The following is a 17,282-nucleotide window of genomic DNA, read 5'->3' as shown; positions in this document are numbered from 1 at the left end:
TGTTTTCGAGGAAATTTCTAGTCTTGAAAGGCCTTTGAAGACCCCATTCCTTTTAGTGGCTGGAACACAACACTCATCGAATACCCAAACAAATTTTATTATTTTGTGATCTAACTTATTGATGCTGATATGCTCCTGTTATCCAATATACATGAATTTCTATATATCTAAATTGTTGATCCCAGCTACCTAAAATTCTTTTATATGCAACTATGCCAACTTAATATATCATCATGCATGGGAAAGGAACCACCTTAATATGTATCACATGTGCTACTTATATTAAAATAATAATTTACATTTATACAATAATCTATAGTATAATAAATTATATGTATTTTACTAACAATTCTTGTATTTTTAATTTAAATACTAATGTTGCATACAACCAAAGCCCATTGAAACAATTACAAGCCATTCCTGTGGCACTTCACGGGGTATCTTCTCTAGTATTTTATGATACAACAACAAATTTTGTGCGTTTTGTGAATTTCTCACTGATCATCATATAAATTTTGGATTCACCAGACTTATCTGCCACAAGAGTTGGCAGTTTCTTTCTAATGAGATAAAATGAGAGACGAGGTGGATTTCTAGTCATAGGCTTGTTTTTCAATTCACAAAGCGTATCTCCTCGTATCCAGTAGAACTTGCAGTTTCAACTTCCATATTATGAGCCGAACTTAGAATTTTTGAATTCACAAGTCCTATCTCAATAGATCCGGTAGAACTTGCACTTTCTACATTCATGTTGTGAGCTGAACTTTCACTGGAATACGAGTTAAGTGTGTAGGTCAAGTTATTGCATAATAATAATTGCATAGAAAAACAGAGGAACAACATGGGAGTAATATCTTACAGTAATTCACAGAAATTCTGCTTTGGCGGCATGTCCAGATCATCTAAGCTTCTCTCAAACATTTCTAGAACATTTATTATAGTAGGGCGATGCACAGGTAATACTTGTATGCACCACAAGCCGATTAAGATCATCTTTTTCGCGATTTCCTCAATTCCGGTCATGACTTTACATGCTTGTAATCCAACTTCTTGATCAAAGTGGCCGTAAATCCAATCTGGAAAATATTTTTCACTAGAATTTGTAACAGTTGATTTTACATTTCTCCTACCTCCAACCATCTCTAGCAGCATCATCCCATAACTATAAACATCTGACTTAGTTGAAACCACCCCAAAGGTTCGAGAGTAAACTTCTGGGGCAATGAATCCAATTGTTCCTCTAGCTCCCGTCATTGAAAGCTTGCTCTCCTTTGTATGACACAATTTAGCTAGACCAAAATCAGCAATCTTTGGGCTAAAATCTTTGTCTAGAAGGATATTTTGGGGCTTGATATCGAAATGGATGATACGTGTATTACAGCTATGGTGCAAGTATTCGAGGCCACGAGCAATCCCTATAGCTATCCCATAAAGCCTCTCCCATCCTAAAATTTCTTTGGGGTGCTCTGAATAAATGTACTTATCCAAGGAACCATTGGGCATGTACTCATATATAAGAGCTCGCTTTGACCCCTCAAAACAAAACCCAAATAAGCTAACAACATTAACACGAGAGGTACTTCCAATGCTCATAACCTCATTCACAAACTCGTCCCCATTTTCTTTGCAGTCATGCAAGAATTTCACAGCAACCAGGCGGCCATCATGCAGTCTTCCTTTAAAAACCACACCATAACCACCTTCTCCTAGCTGATTGTTGCGAGAAGATGTTATCTTCATTACCTCTGAGTACTTGTATCTTGTTGGAGCTAGGGGTCCATGGGATACTATCATGACCTCATAATTCTTTTCAGTGTTACTGCTAGTTTTCTTGCAAATGAACCTTAGTCTTTTCCCCTTTCTATGCCATATCAGCACATAAAGACATGTAAAGAGCAAGGTTGCAGCAGCTGATGTCAAACCTGAGATGAAAGAAGATGTTATTTCCTCTTGCAAACCAGAAGTTATAGTAGCCATTGTGATTTCCAAGACCATCAGTAGTTTAAATTTCTCTTTCCGCAAGATTACATCATGGCAAAGTAGCAACAAGCTATCATAATTTGCTCAGTTTTGTAAACTGAGAGTTGCTTGTTCAAATTGTACTTTTAGAATCGTCTTTCAATTATAACAGACATGATAAATTTTAAAGTTACTATTTTGTCATGGAAAATCACTATTAGTAAACCACTGATATTCAATACATATGAAAAGATGGCAACAGTTTTAGCATACCTATTAGCATAATCTTCTTCCCTTTCCTCTTGCTACCTGGAATTAATATAACATTGCATTTATGAGTATTATTAACTGATACTTTTACTCTAATGACCATATATAATGGCATATTTCGAAGTATAAAAAACCCACCAGAGTGACATATTTCAAAAGCCGCTTTTTGTAGTGGCATTTTACGATTTCGAAGAGTTGGCAAGCGGAGTATTTTTTTCGTTACCCATTCTTTTGGTGTAATAATCATACACAAGATTTACAAATGATTGTACCTATAAATAGCCCTAGTGCATGCATGTAGGTTCGTTCCATCCATGTCAGCACGTATGTAAATTGTTTTTGTAGATCTCTGCTTAGTAACTGAGGGCACTACTCGTTTAGGGTTGGTTTATCAAACATATATATATATATACTTATTACTTCAAGTATTCAATTTATAGCGTGTTGTGTAATTTTGAGTTTTACAGGCAGTTGTGATTTTGAAGGTTTACCAGCGCATGTCGACTCGTGCATTTTGCCAACAGAGCAGAGGCACGCGAAGGCGGCAGACTCGTTATTATATCGACACTGCCTGCCACTCGCACTGCAGGAAGAGCAGTCCCCAGCGCCGGTGCCTGTCCAATCCAGGACGAACCCGCTCTTCAGGAGTCGACTATAGTTTGCCGCCGTCAAGATAGCCGCCTCCGATCCAAGCACCGGGTGGTAAGTGTACATGCAGTTTCCGGTGGGTATTGCGGGTGGCATGTTCCGGTCGTAGCTCCCGCCGAGGTATACGGAGATGGGCCAAGCGCAGCTGGGCACGCCGGTGGCGTTCACATAGTCGCGCCCACGCGGCTCTGTCTCGTTGCAGCCGTAGAGGAAGCACAGGGCCCGGTTGGTGTGGCTGATCTCAAACGGGGCAAGAGGTAGGATGGTCGACATGTTGAAGTCGATGCAGCACACGGCGTTGGTGCCGTGGGTCACTCTGTCGTGGGACACGAGGAAGGACCTGGTGCCGTAGTCGATGTCGTGGACGCGGATGCCAGAGCCCCTCAACGAAGCCGAGGTGCTATTGCCGGTGCACCGTAACTCGAAGGCCGGGTGGCCGCAGGAGGAATTCGATGAATCACTCGGGCCGCCAAGCCAGAACGGGTACTTGATGGGGAGTTCCCCACATGTCACTGGCTCACACTCGGCATGCGCGCATTAATGGAAGAGGAACAACGAGAACAAGATGGAGAGCAGTGAGGTCGGATACATGCCAACAACCTTATCTCAGGGGACAAATTTCGTAAACGAGGAGGATGGCTAAATCTCAAGTGAGTGAAGGACGAACATAAGGGAGATGATAATATATATAAGCGGTGTTAGCCAGCAATTTTTTTCTGTGGGGATTAGGCAACGACTTTGATTGATTCTGTCAATGTTTTCTTGTTTCCCATACCAACTAGAGGGAGTCAACATGAAACTGCAACAGAAGCCGGGTACAACATTGTCCAGCGAAGACGCGGTAACAAACCTAGGGTGGTTTGTCAACGTCCAAATGTCTTGATTAATATTTAGTTGGCAATGTTCCACGGTTTTGTGGCAAACATATTTCCAGAACTAATCCATTAATTGTTAAATGTTTAGAGCAAGGAGAAGTTGTCATAAAAGATGCCCGATCTGGACATTGTACTGGATGCATGGTTCATTATGAATGCCACACTGTCACTACAGTTCCATAATTTTTTTGAAGCAAGTAGTGGAGCATTGCTTGTTCCGGGTCTATTAGATGCGCTTCAGGTTTTCAACTGGCAATGTGTCGTCTAATTTTATGAGTTTAGCAGTTATTTCAATTTAGAGGCAATCGACGTGCGCTTGGTGGGTTGGGAGGAGAAGAAAGAGGCCATGATCGAGAGCATGAACATGGCCGGTTGCATCATGCATGATGGATGGCGTAGGTGATATCACATTTTAGATGATACCCTTTCTCATAACTCAATTAGGAAGTTTTAATTTTTTTTTAAAATAATGCGAATGTTCATAAGTTACGTGTCGGCAATCCCTAAAAGTTTCTTTATATGGTGGACAAACTGACATCATATCTTATGAATATTCACAATTTTTTTTGAAACTTTACAAATTTGACTTTTGAGGAGTGGTGTCATATGTGTGGTATCATGGTATCATGTGAAGTGTGGTATCATGTGATGTTTTTCCAGCTATCTTCTTGGTCAATAGATATGTTGGTTGTGTTGTACGTTTGTTTGGTTTCTTCTCTATATGTTGGACTTCCTCTTATCAACAGAATTGGGAGATCAGTGTTGCCTTGAACTCTTTCAGGGTTGACAGAGCAAAAGTTAGCTCCAACTTGTGTGGTTCTAATTATTATTGTTTCACCAACACTGTTTCAGTCTGGGAATTTGTCGGGCATTGGTGGGGGTTAACGTATGATGAAGATATATAGAATGTTCCTTCATATGATGTCAGTTTGTGTGACTGGGGTTTTCCTCGTTGTACAAGTAACAGAGACAACGACTGATTCCATCACTAACGCATGCATTTGCTGTTGCTTGACTAACGAATGTCTTCTATTGGCTGACTTTGGTGGTTAAAATGATGCATGACTGGGTATGTTATTGTACATTGCGGCTGCTAAATAAGTGTATACTAATTCAAAAAGCATACTGAATCAATCGCTAACACTAGTCCCTTCAATCTAATCATGTTTATCACCAACTCTTTGTGCTAGGCTGCTAAGCATGAATAATAGTGGAAGAAAATTTGGTAATTCTGCGTGGGAAACGTCTGCTGGGTTGTCTTCCAGTGCGGTATCCCAAGATTCGCAGTGCGATAAATTGGATGACGCCAGTGTCTGTTGACCTTGGCGGCTTGGTTTTGAACTTGGTGCTCGATGTTGGCCTTGGTGGACTAATGGAGCTTCTTGATGTACGCAGCTCGCTTGTTGGCATCCATATGTGTCCTCTCTTGGAATGGTAGTGGAAGTAGATCAAGAGGGGTGAGCGGGTTGAAGCTGTACGCCACCTCTAATGGGGTCCTGCACATTGTCGAGTGGAGAGCACCTTCTTGGCCTACCTTTAGTTATTATAGTATAATTCTCTAGTTGATAACAACTTAGCGTGGGAAAGCATGATTCATCAAATTGTTAGTATGCACATGGTAACTAAAATATGACGTTGTAAAGCTTCAATAATAGCATGCACGTAACCAACGTAAACATAATCATACCGGCCTTTCCGGTCACTTCACAATACATCATCATTATTGCTCAATGCTTGCTCAAATTAATGTTCAATGATAAAAGCAATAAGTGCAACAAAGACCATGTGCTAGAGTATCCGCAAAATAAAGACAACACAAAAGAGAAGTTTTTTTGTATATATTTTCATTAGATCAAAACAGGAAGAAAAAAGAAAAAAGAGGAAAACATTTTTGTTCTTTTTTCATTTGTGAAGCACAAAGTGCATCAAGACGCAAAATGAATGATTTTTTTTGTGGTTTTCAATTGAAACTTAACAACTAGCAGTGCAAAACCATTTTGGTCTTTTTGAAACATTAAAAAAAGGGCAAGAAAATCCAAAGGGATTTTGCCTTTTAATTTTCAAAAGGAAAACAAAATATAAAATGTTTTTTGTAATTTTCCAAAAAAAATTGTACAGCTCGTAAAAGAAATTTGAGATTTTTTTGATGTTTTCTAAGATCACAAGAAACTAATAACGAAAAGAAGAAGAAAAAACAAAATATTTTTGGTATTTTCTCAAGTCATAAGAAAACATTGAAAATCAAACGAAGATGCAAACAAATTAATATTTTTGTTATGTTTGGGATTTCATAGAAGTGCAAATAAAACAAGGAACAAAAATAGGCAAAGAAAGCAAGGAACATGAAGGTTATCTTAATTATTCTTCTTGTATTTTGCGGATGTTTAAATAGAAGGTATAATCATAATTATATTAGTTGTTTCAAGTAAGTACATCACATTAATATAGGTTTCACCACACAACAATTATCAAGGCAATGAACGTTAACTCAATGAAACTAGATGAAAACTACTTGGTGAAATTCGGGTCTGTACTCGAGAGAGATCTGATCCCTATATGTAATAACTTCGTGCGTTCGGGCTGTTCAGCTAGTACCATGCTTTACGTGATGCTTGCATCACATATTGAGATTGGCGATGGTAAGTGATTATGCACCTTTGCCAGGATCGAATTTAATAAAAAACTAGAGAGTTTCGGGAACATTGTTTTTGGTGACACATCCTATTTGAACACCACCTAACGGGCCGGCCACATCACTATAGAGCGACTCCGGTGGTGATCCAGTGCGTCACCAGTGTCTTCTCGTTGTCGTCGTCGATGGGCTGGTAGGGGCTATGATGGAGGCCTTGGATCCTGGATAGCGAGCGCTGCATGGCCCGGTGGGGAGGTGTGGTTGCAACTGCTACCTTGATGCTGGATCACATGTTCAACTCAGTACGTGAGCACTATGGTGCGGTGTAGGGGGGGGCAATGCCCAAGGCATGGTTGCCTCGAGCTTCGATGGCAACAGGTAAATATGTGGTGTGATTGGAATCTTCCCAACGACGTGGCAGCGGTCTTAGGCTGGAAATGACCCACCATAACTTATGTTAGCACCATTCCTCCTATTGTGGGAGGGAGAGGGCACTCATCCTTGGGAAGAAGTCAACTAGTTGGCTCCATGAGACGTGTGGTCGTGTAGTAGTGATGCGGCGGCGAGGCTCGATCAAGTGCTCTCATTTGTAGTCACATCAATGGCATGCCCATGACAATATCTGGATAAGTGTATTCCGAGATGTGCGGAGACTGGTCTCAAGAAGTGGATGACTACCAATTGAGTCTGATCTTTGATGTGGTCTTGAGTTGGTGCATGGCCGCAAGTAGTTCCAAGTTTGCCTTGCAGTTATCTCTAGTGAAAACCATGGTAGTTCTATGCGCAGTAGTGGGTGACACGCTTTCGGGAGACATGTTGCTTATATGGTGGCTAGAACACACCACTCTATGGCAGGGGTGAAAAATCCGTGATCTGGTTTTTTATGGCTAGACCTGGTAGCGATAAACGTGCATCGTCCTTGTGCCGTTGTTTCAACTTTCATTGGTTGCCCCCTCCGTCAAGGTCGAAAATCGATGTCTCGGTCGTCTCAGGCTGGACGCAACAACAAAACACACAAGCATGTTATCTCATTGAAGGCGGGTGACAGAAGGTGACGTAGTCGTAGGTGTTTATTTCATACCTTTGTTATGGTTCTACCATTTTTGTCCATCTCACATAGTTTATTCGTTGATGACCTTTCGTCCAGTTACCTTGCATCAACTTTTAATGTATGAATGCAGAAATGCTACCCACACGGGTCTTTTACAGAGTGTTACCGACATTACCTTAAACTTCAGGCGCCCCTGAATTTCACCCAGGTGGGCCCCTTACTCCCCCTTAATCGAATCAAACATGCCAATTCATCACCAGCCCATAAATGTTAAATAATTTTCTGTTGATGTAGCATTTCTCGAAATGAAGCGGCACAAACCCTCGGTTCGCCAACAGAGGGAGAGGAATACGCGCACGGAGTTGGGCGGTGGTCGCCGGCGAGGTTCTGCACGCGACGAGGAAAAGCCCGGCGGTACTTGATTGAATGGATACAATCTACGGAGAGCAGCAAGTAAGTATGCGCCTTCCGCTTCCATGATTTAATCTGCTTGCTTTGAATTGGCATATAACATCACAATGTTTAGACTGATATATGCATCCGGATTCTGAAATTTTAGGGGCTGTAGTTAGAGCCTAATCGTGTGTATTCAGTTTTTGGGGGAAATTTATAGTTAAGAAGTCCTCGGTAGCCGTCTGCCTCGATGCCTTTTAGCAGTTGGAACACAAAACTTGTCAGAATACATTTCATTCCTTCTGTTCTCTGTAACTTAGGACGCTGTCATGAGGGTGCTCTTGACTCTTGTCATGCATAAATGTACTATATATGTTCTACTACAATGCCAAATTTTGCTGTGCTTGTTCAATTTCTGAATGTACTCTACGACAGGGCCACCATCTCACAGTGTTGAAATGAATGTAGGTTCTTTGATTCACACGACCTATCTGTTCAAAGAGTTGGCTATTGTTGTAGGATTTTTGAATTCACAAGGCTGATCTCCTCAGATCTGGTAGAACTTGAACTCTGTACATCCATATTGTGAGCTGAACTTTCACTGCAATGAGAGATATGCATGTAGGTCAAGTTATTGCATAATCATAATTGCACTGACAAACAAAGGGACAAATATATGGGAGAAATATCTTACAGCAATCCAGAGAAGTTTTGCTTCGGTGGCATGTCCATGTCATCTGAGCTTCTGTCAAACATTTCTAGAACTTTGGTTATGGTAGGGCGATATGCAGGCAATATTTGTACGCACCACAAGCCAATTAATGTCATCTTTCTTGCGATTTCCTCAATTCCACTCGTGACTTCACATGCTTGTAATCCATCATCTTGTGCAAAGTGGTCATAAATCCAGTCTGGAAAATACTTTTCGCTGGATTTTGCAACAATTGATTTTACGTTTCTCCTACCTCCAACCATTTCTAGAAGCATCATTCCATAACTATAAACATCCGATTTTGTTGAAACCACTCCAAAGGTTCGCGAGTGGACTTCTGGGGCGATGAATCCAATTGTTCCTCTAGTACTAGTCATTGAAACCTTGCTCTCTTTTGTATGACACAATTTAGCTAGACCAAAATCAGCAATCTTTGGGCTAAAATCTTTGTCTAGAAGGATATTTTGGGGCTTGATATCGAAATGGATGATACGTGTATTACAGCTATGGTGCAAGTATTCGAGGCCACGAGCAATCCCTATAGCTATCCCATAAAGCCTCTCCCATCCTAAAATTTCTTTGGGGTGCTCTGAATAAATGTACTTATCCAAGGAACCGTTGGGCATGTACTCATATATAAGAGCTCGCTTTGACCCCTCCAAACAAAACCCATATAAGCTAACAACATTAACATGAGAGGTCCTGCCAATGCTCATAACTTCATTAACAAACTCGTCCCCATTTCCTTTGCAGTCATGCAAGAATTTTACTGCGACCAGACGACCATCATGCAGTCTTCCTTTGAAAACAACACCATAACCTCCTTTTCCAAGCTGATCATTGCGAGAAGATGTTATCTTCATTACCTCTGAATACATGTATCCTTTTGGAGCTAGGGATCCGTACGATACTATCATGGCCTCATAATTCTTTTCGGTGTTGCTGCTAGTCTTCTTGCAAAGGAGAAACCTTAGTCTTTTCCATTTTTTGCGCCATACCAAGACATAAATACATGTAAAGAGCAAGGCTCCAGCGGCTGATGTCACAGCTGAGATTGAAGCAGATTTCTAAGACCATCAATAGTTTAAATTTCTCAAGTGAGAGTTGCTTGTTTTCAAGTTTTAATTCCAGAATAAATTTTCAATTATTACATAGATGATAGATTTTAAGGTAGTATTTCAACATAGAAATCACAGCTAGTGAACTACTAATATTTAATTCATTACACATGAGAAAATGGCAAAAGTGTGAGCATACCTATTAGAATAATGTTCTTGCTAGTCCCCTTGCTACCTGGAATATAACATATATAACATTTATGAGTAAAAGCAATGTTATCCAACAGTACTGCATTGGTTGTTTTTCAAAAGAAAATGAATAGCATCGTGTAAGGATCTTCAGTATTGTGGCCATGAAGTACAAAATAAAAATACATTACAAGATAGTGAAGAACAATAGAACAGGGGCTATATATCTGACTTCCTTTTGATAGAGTAGCTATGTCGATCAAATACAGGATCGGCAAATAAAAAGTTGTAGGCCTGTGTAGAGTTAGTAGCCAATATGAGCGATCACATAAACTGATACATTGGATGGTACATTTCAATCTACATGGAAATTAGCAGGAAGTGCTCTGTTAAGTTTCCTGCAAATATCCTATTTACCAGCAGCATGAACCACAGTGTAGAAAAACTGAGTAGCGTTTGCTTATGCTACAGAACTAGACCGGCGGCATGCGTTCTGTTGAGTTTACACTAGTCAGGCATTCTAGTACGCGCATGCATTTCCTGAAGGAGCTTCTGCCCCCAATTTCATCAATTCAATGAAACTGATAAGACATAGTTTTGTGATCGACCCAATAGGTTCAATCAGTTATTACAACCTCAAGCCAAACCTTTTCCATGCTCCATAATCGACGCTGCAACTTACACATAAGAACTTAAAATGCTGCTACAAAACACCGTAAAACAACTATCATACACCCCTAACTGAAAAACAGAGTAAATTGGACAGAACAACAGCCATACTAGTAGGAGATAAAAGGAAACCATTTACAGCTAGTAGGTATGTGCATGTTGTGTGCATTTTTCTTGTAAATCCCCTCAACTTAGTGCGCCAAAATCGAAGACTACTTAATCTACAGAACTAAAGCAGTGTATCTTTTTTTCCTATCAAACTCACTGTCACTATTATATATGTGAACTCCAACCGCAGATGATGGACAAAGACATGCTCCTGGAGCAGTGGCACTTGAAGATATCATAGGCGATATTGATCTTGCAAATTCTCTATCTCCACGTTGCAGCCACCGGCCATGCACTCAAGAAGAAACCTAACGTCATCAGCCACCCGCTCATACCCCAACACTGGCATCATCAGCAACGTACAGTTCCCTGAATCGGCCTTCAAATGTCACATGGCTTGTACACCGCAGCAAGCCACACAAATGAGTTATTGAGCGACCGGTGTTCGATCCACTGGCATGGTTCATGGGTTCCTATGTAAGCGGAGGCTGCCGCACATGCAAGGCGCAGTTGTAGAGGAAGAAGAGCTCCTGGTTGTTGGCAGCGCTGATGCGGAGGCCAATATCAGAAGAGGTGTCCACGTGGAGTTCGATGTCGCACACGTTGTTGGAGAGCTAGAGGTCGGTGACATGGATGGAGTTTTCTGGGTAGGAGATGACGAGGATCTCATCCAGAGCAAGGCCCTTGTTGGTGCTGTCACGGGTGAGCTAGAAGGTACGGTAGCCACACTCGTGCAGGTACCCACGGTAGAGCCACAAAGAATACACGATATGGATGTCCCCGCACACATGTTGCCCATGTAAGCCCTAAACCCTTACCAGATACAAAGGATTTTGGAGGGGAGAAAAATAAGCATCCCTACTGTGGTTGAACACTGAACTAGACTAAATTCCCTAGTGGACAGGTATAGCTAGTGTCGAAGATGGATCCTCATACCGCGTTGAATCCTGGTGAGCTGGGTACCAGACGATTGGTGGCCAGGAAGAAGGAAGAAGAAGAGATATTTTGGTGAGCAATGTAAACTGCCAACTATATAATCACATGGGAAAGGAGAAGAAAAAAACAAATGTGTGGAAGATTGATATTTCGTCAACCTTGTCAATATTTTGACAAAAACAAAAGCGAGAGTTAATTGATAGATTTAAAGTTTTAAATAGAGAGACATTTGGCTCCTCGCCGAAATGACCGAAATTTCATAAATTCTGTAACTGTTTCGAAAAATTTAGACAAACTCTATCAGATTTTCACTGAATATTATATTTCAATTGCAGACAAATAATCTTAAAGAAATGAGAATGGACTTTCGACACACCCGGGTGTCTAGGCACCCGGTTATCACCAGCGTTCGTCCACAAAACAGCTGCTCGAGATCTAGACCAAGGCTCTGTACAAAGTTGTATTAGCAGGTCTAGTATGCGGGAGACAAAGAAAACTAAGCCTAGCTGCTCGCACTGTTCATTGTAGGGCAGAATCCACTGCGCCTTTCTACATCCGGATTGACATGTCAACCTGAGCTCAGAAAAGGAGATACACCCATCGGCGTGCTTGGTGATAAATCTAGAGCGCCACTGAGGCTTTCAGCATGTCACATGCATCGATGTGACTCCACATCTTTTGCTCATTGGGACCGTAATTTTTGACAGCGCGTGGCGTGTGGCCGTTTTAACAACAGGTGAGCAAGAATCTTTCTGCTGCAGGCCGAGCAGGCTTGTGCCTTGCAACCGTGTGCATGCCAGGGTTCATGCATGTGCCCAATACAGGAGTACATTATTTGGTAACATGTGAGGTACAGAATACAGATTACTTCTATCCGGATGGCTCGGATGTGCATGTGCCCGGTACATGGATGGTAATGTGCCCGGTACAGATTAATTCTATTTTTTTGGATAGGATACAGATTACTTTCGGCTAAGCTATGCATCTAATAGAAAGGCCCCATTAATAGACATGGAATTTCTTAGCACTCGGCTGAACAGTAAAAACAGCAAATATTAGAAAAACAAAATTTCTGAAAATTTTAGTTAGAAACATTGATAAAAGTTTTCAACTCTTGCAAAGGCAGTGGCTAAGAAAACAAAATCGGTGCTCCAAAAATGTCATTTCCAATATCAGTTTAGAGTGATGATTTGTTTGCCATAGCTTCTACAATTGTCATTTCACGACGAAATTTTTGCAAGCGTTGAAAACTTTTTCAATGTTTGTCACTAAAAAATTTATACTTCTAAAAAATATACCCGTGCTTAAAATTGCACCCCGGCGAACCCCACACATACATTAGGGCATACTTGTACATGGTACATTAGGGCATACTTGTACGTGGTATATTCAGGCATACTTGTACCTGGTACATTCTGGCGCCGGTGGCACATGTACTACCTAGGCCCCACCAGTAATATACAATATTACTTTCCTGGTAAGATCATACATCGCTTTGAATCTTAATGTACCAGTGAATAAGCAGGATGGAAGTGCAGAAGTGCTAGTATTACATACTGTATGTACCATGCCCATTATCAAACATGTACCTGGCGCACGCACAGCCACTTGACCTGGGTCACACTCCCTCGTCGTGTAGCAAGCTATACCTGTGCCATGAACATGTGGGCCGGGTACAGATACATGAATCACCGTCTGAATCTTGCAATATTTCTGAGCGTCACTACGTTGGCCTGTTGGGGATAGATGGATTTTGGGGAGAGGCGTAGAGGAAGAAGAAACAGGAAAGCGCAAGAGACTAGCTGTCTGCTCGTGTGAAGAGTGGCATTGTGGCCTTTTGCTTTTGGACAGAGCTGATGTGTTAGAAAATAGGATATGGACGCCGAGTCAAAAAGTTCTGTTGCTCCATGCTTCCTTGGGAATCCAAGGATCTTCTGTGCTTAGATACATGAATATGCTTTTTCCCAAACACAAGTGCTACCACGCATACCTATGTTATATTATAAAGGTCCATATTCAAGAAATAAAAATAAAAACAAACGCTAAACTGAGAGAAACGGACCAAGTAACCTCACAATGATGACAAAGGAACATCAGTGATGCAGGGTGTGCGAAATAGAATATCATCTCATGCCGCTGGGCGCATGCAGGTGTTGTCACTTCAATGAACAAGAAAAACAAGCCCGTGGACCGCAATACCTTTTCAGGCCTATTCCTGCCATGCCTCTCTCCTCCTGTCGCTATCTGTCTCCCTAAAGAAAGCCTGCTAATCGCCCTGTTACTGTACAAGCGTCTGCATTGCAGAATTCTCTAGCACGAATCTTGAACACTGCCAACGGACGGGATAACCGGGTGTCGGGGCACCCCGGGTGTCGTCACACCTTTTGGTAAAGAAATTTACGGATATCATTGTTCTAGTCTTTGTTCTTGAGAACTAGTAATTAGACAACGAAACCTCATGGACTAAACCTGTTAACTAGCTGAATCAAATAAAATTTATGAATATACATGCAGTACCAAGTGAAAATTCTTTACACGAAAATTTAAAATTCTTTAAACCTAAGATTGAACTGCTGTTAGGTACTTGAATTTACCGCAAATGATGAAGTCCGACATGCCGTCAGGACAGTGGCACTCAAAGATATCACAGGTTGTATTGATGCGGCAAAGCCCACTAGTCTCCCTGCATGCTGTGCAGTCGCTGGCCATGTACTCGAGACAAAGCCCGCCCTTCATCAGCCAGCGGTAGTCCACCGCAGTCGCCCCCGGGTACCCCAACACCGGTGTTATTGACACCGTGCAGTTCGCTGACACTGGCCCCCATTTGTTGTGAGGCTTGTACTCACCGGCGCGCTAAGCCTCTAAGCAACGGACCTCTTGTAAATGCTATAGCATGCTATAGCGTATTATTTAAAATGTTTGTTTATGTGTTTGGTTTATAGCGTGCTATTTAAAACCATGGTTGTTGAGCGACCCGTTGGCGCAGTTCACGGGTGCCCACTTAGGCGGCATCATCCGGAGGTCTGTGCAGTTGTAGAGGAAGAAGAGCTCCTGATTGGCGGGGCTGATGCTGAAGGGCACGAAGCCGATGTCGGAGTAGGTGTTTACTTTGAGCTCGACGACCTTGCACGTGCCGTCAGAGAGCTTGACGTTGGAGACCTGGAATGAGTTGTTTTGATAGGAGATGTCAAGGATCGGTTACTTTCAGAATGAGTTCTCGAGGAAGGCCATGCCGCTGCCGTTGCGGTCGCACGTGACCTGGAAGGGGCGGTAGCCGCACTCCCGCTGGTTCGTGCTGCCGGCGCGCGGCTCGTGTCCAGCGACTGCGCGCGCGAACCGGGGGCGCCAAGCAGAGGCAGGAACAGTATTATGAGCAGTAGCCTGGTGAGAGAGCGCATTATGATACTGGATCCAATCCGAGGCCGAACGGGTGAATTATTTGTTGTATTTTAAGATGGAGAATGACACTACGTCTAACTTGTAAGCGCGGATGCTTCATGCATGAGGTAGTAGGTGAAGAGAGGAGAGGAGCCGACTTGTCTGCAAAAGGGGCCTTTCATGACAATGAGTTTTGTCAGCAATCCAATGATAGAATACACCCTCTATTCCCCACTTTATGGATTTTGGCCAGAAAGAAAAATACACTCATCTTGCAAAGTAGAGCCCCTATATCCGGACCTCTAGTTTCTGGACTTGTTAAATGTAAATCTAAATAGGAACAACAAATTAGACAACCATTGATGAATGTTTTACCAACATGCAAAATTTTATGGTGAAAAAACATTTGATTTTTTTTTGGTTCAGACCTCCACACATGTTTTTCAATCACGAAAAAAATACACACATCTTGCAAAATTTTGTGTGTATGTATTGGAAATTTTACTTTTGTAAACAAATTTACATTTCAACCACCATGAATATTTTCCTCCCATACAAGCCGCCATGAATAGTTGGACTGGTTCGGTCAATGCTATTACTTTTCCACACCCACTTTGGAGAGTCAACATCAGATTGTTGTTGGTGCAGTATTCCATAACTCTTGCGAAGAATCATATGTGCCACCCAAAGTCCTATTGCATAACTCCTATGAAGAATCATGCGCCACCAAAATAAAAGTTCTTCGCCTTTTTTCTCATGATTATGGTCCAAAATAAAAGCTCAAAGGGACCAATTTGGTGCGATGATTGTGCTTTGCAGAAAACAACGCCATGGTACTATGTATCGGTATGTTCTCGCCTAGCACCCTCATATCTCTCCCTCTCTCAACATGGCACTAGCGACAGTGGAATATTTCGAGTAGTGGGAAGGTCCCTCGGGTTTTATTGTCTTTTTTCATGATTATGGTGCAATTTTTTTGTCACATCATATGTTGTTTCTAAATCATCTACGGCAGCTAATTACTCTTTGCAATAGTGTTGGGCCGCCAATTAGAGGTGTTTCTCTTTGCAATAAACATTAAAGTGAGGAAAATGCTAGACAAGATCATTTTGAAGTTCTAACCCGTGTTATTTGAACTTTGAACCTTTCTCTTTTTGGATAACAAAAACTCTCCTTTGATCAACTATGAGTAACTCGATTTCAATGCAAATTCAACTCAACGCGGTGCTATCTTATCAATAAGTTGCATTAACTGATTGCACTGCACATTGTAAGGAAAGGAGTAAAACGGTAAGGTATGTGAGCTTACCAGTACCAGGCGGACGATCCCATGTCAAGAGGAAGCCATCCTTGAAGAGTTGCTCATAGTCGCTCGCGTTCACCCCTGCCGACGAGCCCAGCACTGGAATGACGGAAGCATCACAGCCCTCCAAAGCGTAGCCGGCGTACTTCCCAGTCACGTCGTGAGGCACTCCCGCGCGTGCAAGCACCGCCCACTCGTTCCCGCAGCTCACTCTCGTCTGCGCCAGCTCTCCGTTCCGACGTGCCGCCGCCGCTGCTCCACTCTCCTCCGTGCAGTTGTAGAGGATGAGGTTCAGGTTGACGGGGGCAATCTTGAACCGGTGGTTCAGCTTGACTGAGGTGTTATAGAACGCTGCACGACACTTGTCAGTGGCGCTCAACACGTCCAGCTTGCCGAGATCAACGGCATGGAAGCTGCGTTCCTCGTAAGAGATGTTGAGGATTCTAAAACCATTGTTGAGGGGTATAGAGCTCCGCAGAGTGGGATAACTGTTGTTGCTACAAGCGACACCGAAGTCCGGGTAGGAATCTGCAGAACCGCATGATCTTCCAGTCACTTTGTCGGTGAGCCAGAACGGATCGGAGATGGTGAGGTTCCCGCACATCATGGCCAAGCAGTCTTCCCCGTGCTGGTCCTCGGCCACCACGAGCATCAGCGGCAGCCACCACACCCCCACGAAGACCACGAACCAGCAGCAGCTGAGAGACATGGGAGCGGATGATTTGGAGAGATTGTGGTCATGGGCTATGGGAATGTAGAGACTGCGTGCAAGAGATAATACCATTGTTGAAGCACGAACCCTAATATTATATGTGGACGGCAAGCGAGCGGACTACTACCATTGGCCGCAACATTTCACCGGAAAAAATTGGCCAAGCGATCATCTTCCACGAAGTTTCCCAGTTGGCCTATGGGACTGGTAATCCAGTGGCCTCGGAAATTTCCGTACAACGACTTTGACGGGGTCCATGGCCATGACCTCCGCGAGCTGATGTGACTGGGACCAGGATGCTTAGCCTGATTATTACTCCCTCCGTTCTAAAATAAATGACTCAATTTTGTACTAACTTTAGTACAAAGTTAATATAAAGTTGGGTCATC

At 42.5% G+C, this 17,282-nt stretch overlaps 2 protein-coding genes across 2 annotated transcripts; both read right to left on the bottom strand.

Moving 5' to 3' along the window:
- Window positions 1-855: 855 nt before the first annotated feature.
- On the bottom strand, window positions 856-6,625 carry LOC125546528 (LEAF RUST 10 DISEASE-RESISTANCE LOCUS RECEPTOR-LIKE PROTEIN KINASE-like 2.1). The gene is made up of 3 exons (XM_048710759.1): window positions 6,545-6,625; window positions 2,721-3,399; window positions 856-1,922 (listed from the first exon to the last, which is right to left on the bottom strand). Exons 1-3 carry the CDS (start codon window positions 6,623-6,625, stop codon window positions 856-858), a joined length of 1,827 nt encoding a protein of 608 aa, XP_048566716.1.
- A 1,533-nt stretch (window positions 6,626-8,158) lies between these two features.
- Window positions 8,159-16,943, bottom strand: LOC125542467 (LEAF RUST 10 DISEASE-RESISTANCE LOCUS RECEPTOR-LIKE PROTEIN KINASE-like 2.5). Its single transcript, XM_048705513.1, has 4 exons — window positions 16,188-16,943; window positions 9,798-9,833; window positions 8,523-9,588; window positions 8,159-8,429 (listed from the first exon to the last, which is right to left on the bottom strand). Exons 1-4 carry the CDS (start codon window positions 16,888-16,890, stop codon window positions 8,336-8,338), a joined length of 1,899 nt encoding a protein of 632 aa, XP_048561470.1. The 5' UTR covers window positions 16,891-16,943; the 3' UTR covers window positions 8,159-8,335.
- Between the last annotated feature and the right edge of the window lie 339 nt (window positions 16,944-17,282).

This window comes from Triticum urartu, chromosome 3 (assembly GCF_003073215.2).
Source record: "Triticum urartu cultivar G1812 chromosome 3, Tu2.1, whole genome shotgun sequence".
In the NCBI taxonomy this organism is placed as follows: Eukaryota; Viridiplantae; Streptophyta; class Magnoliopsida; order Poales; family Poaceae; genus Triticum; species Triticum urartu.
This window is presented reverse-complemented; position numbering and strand designations above follow the sequence as displayed.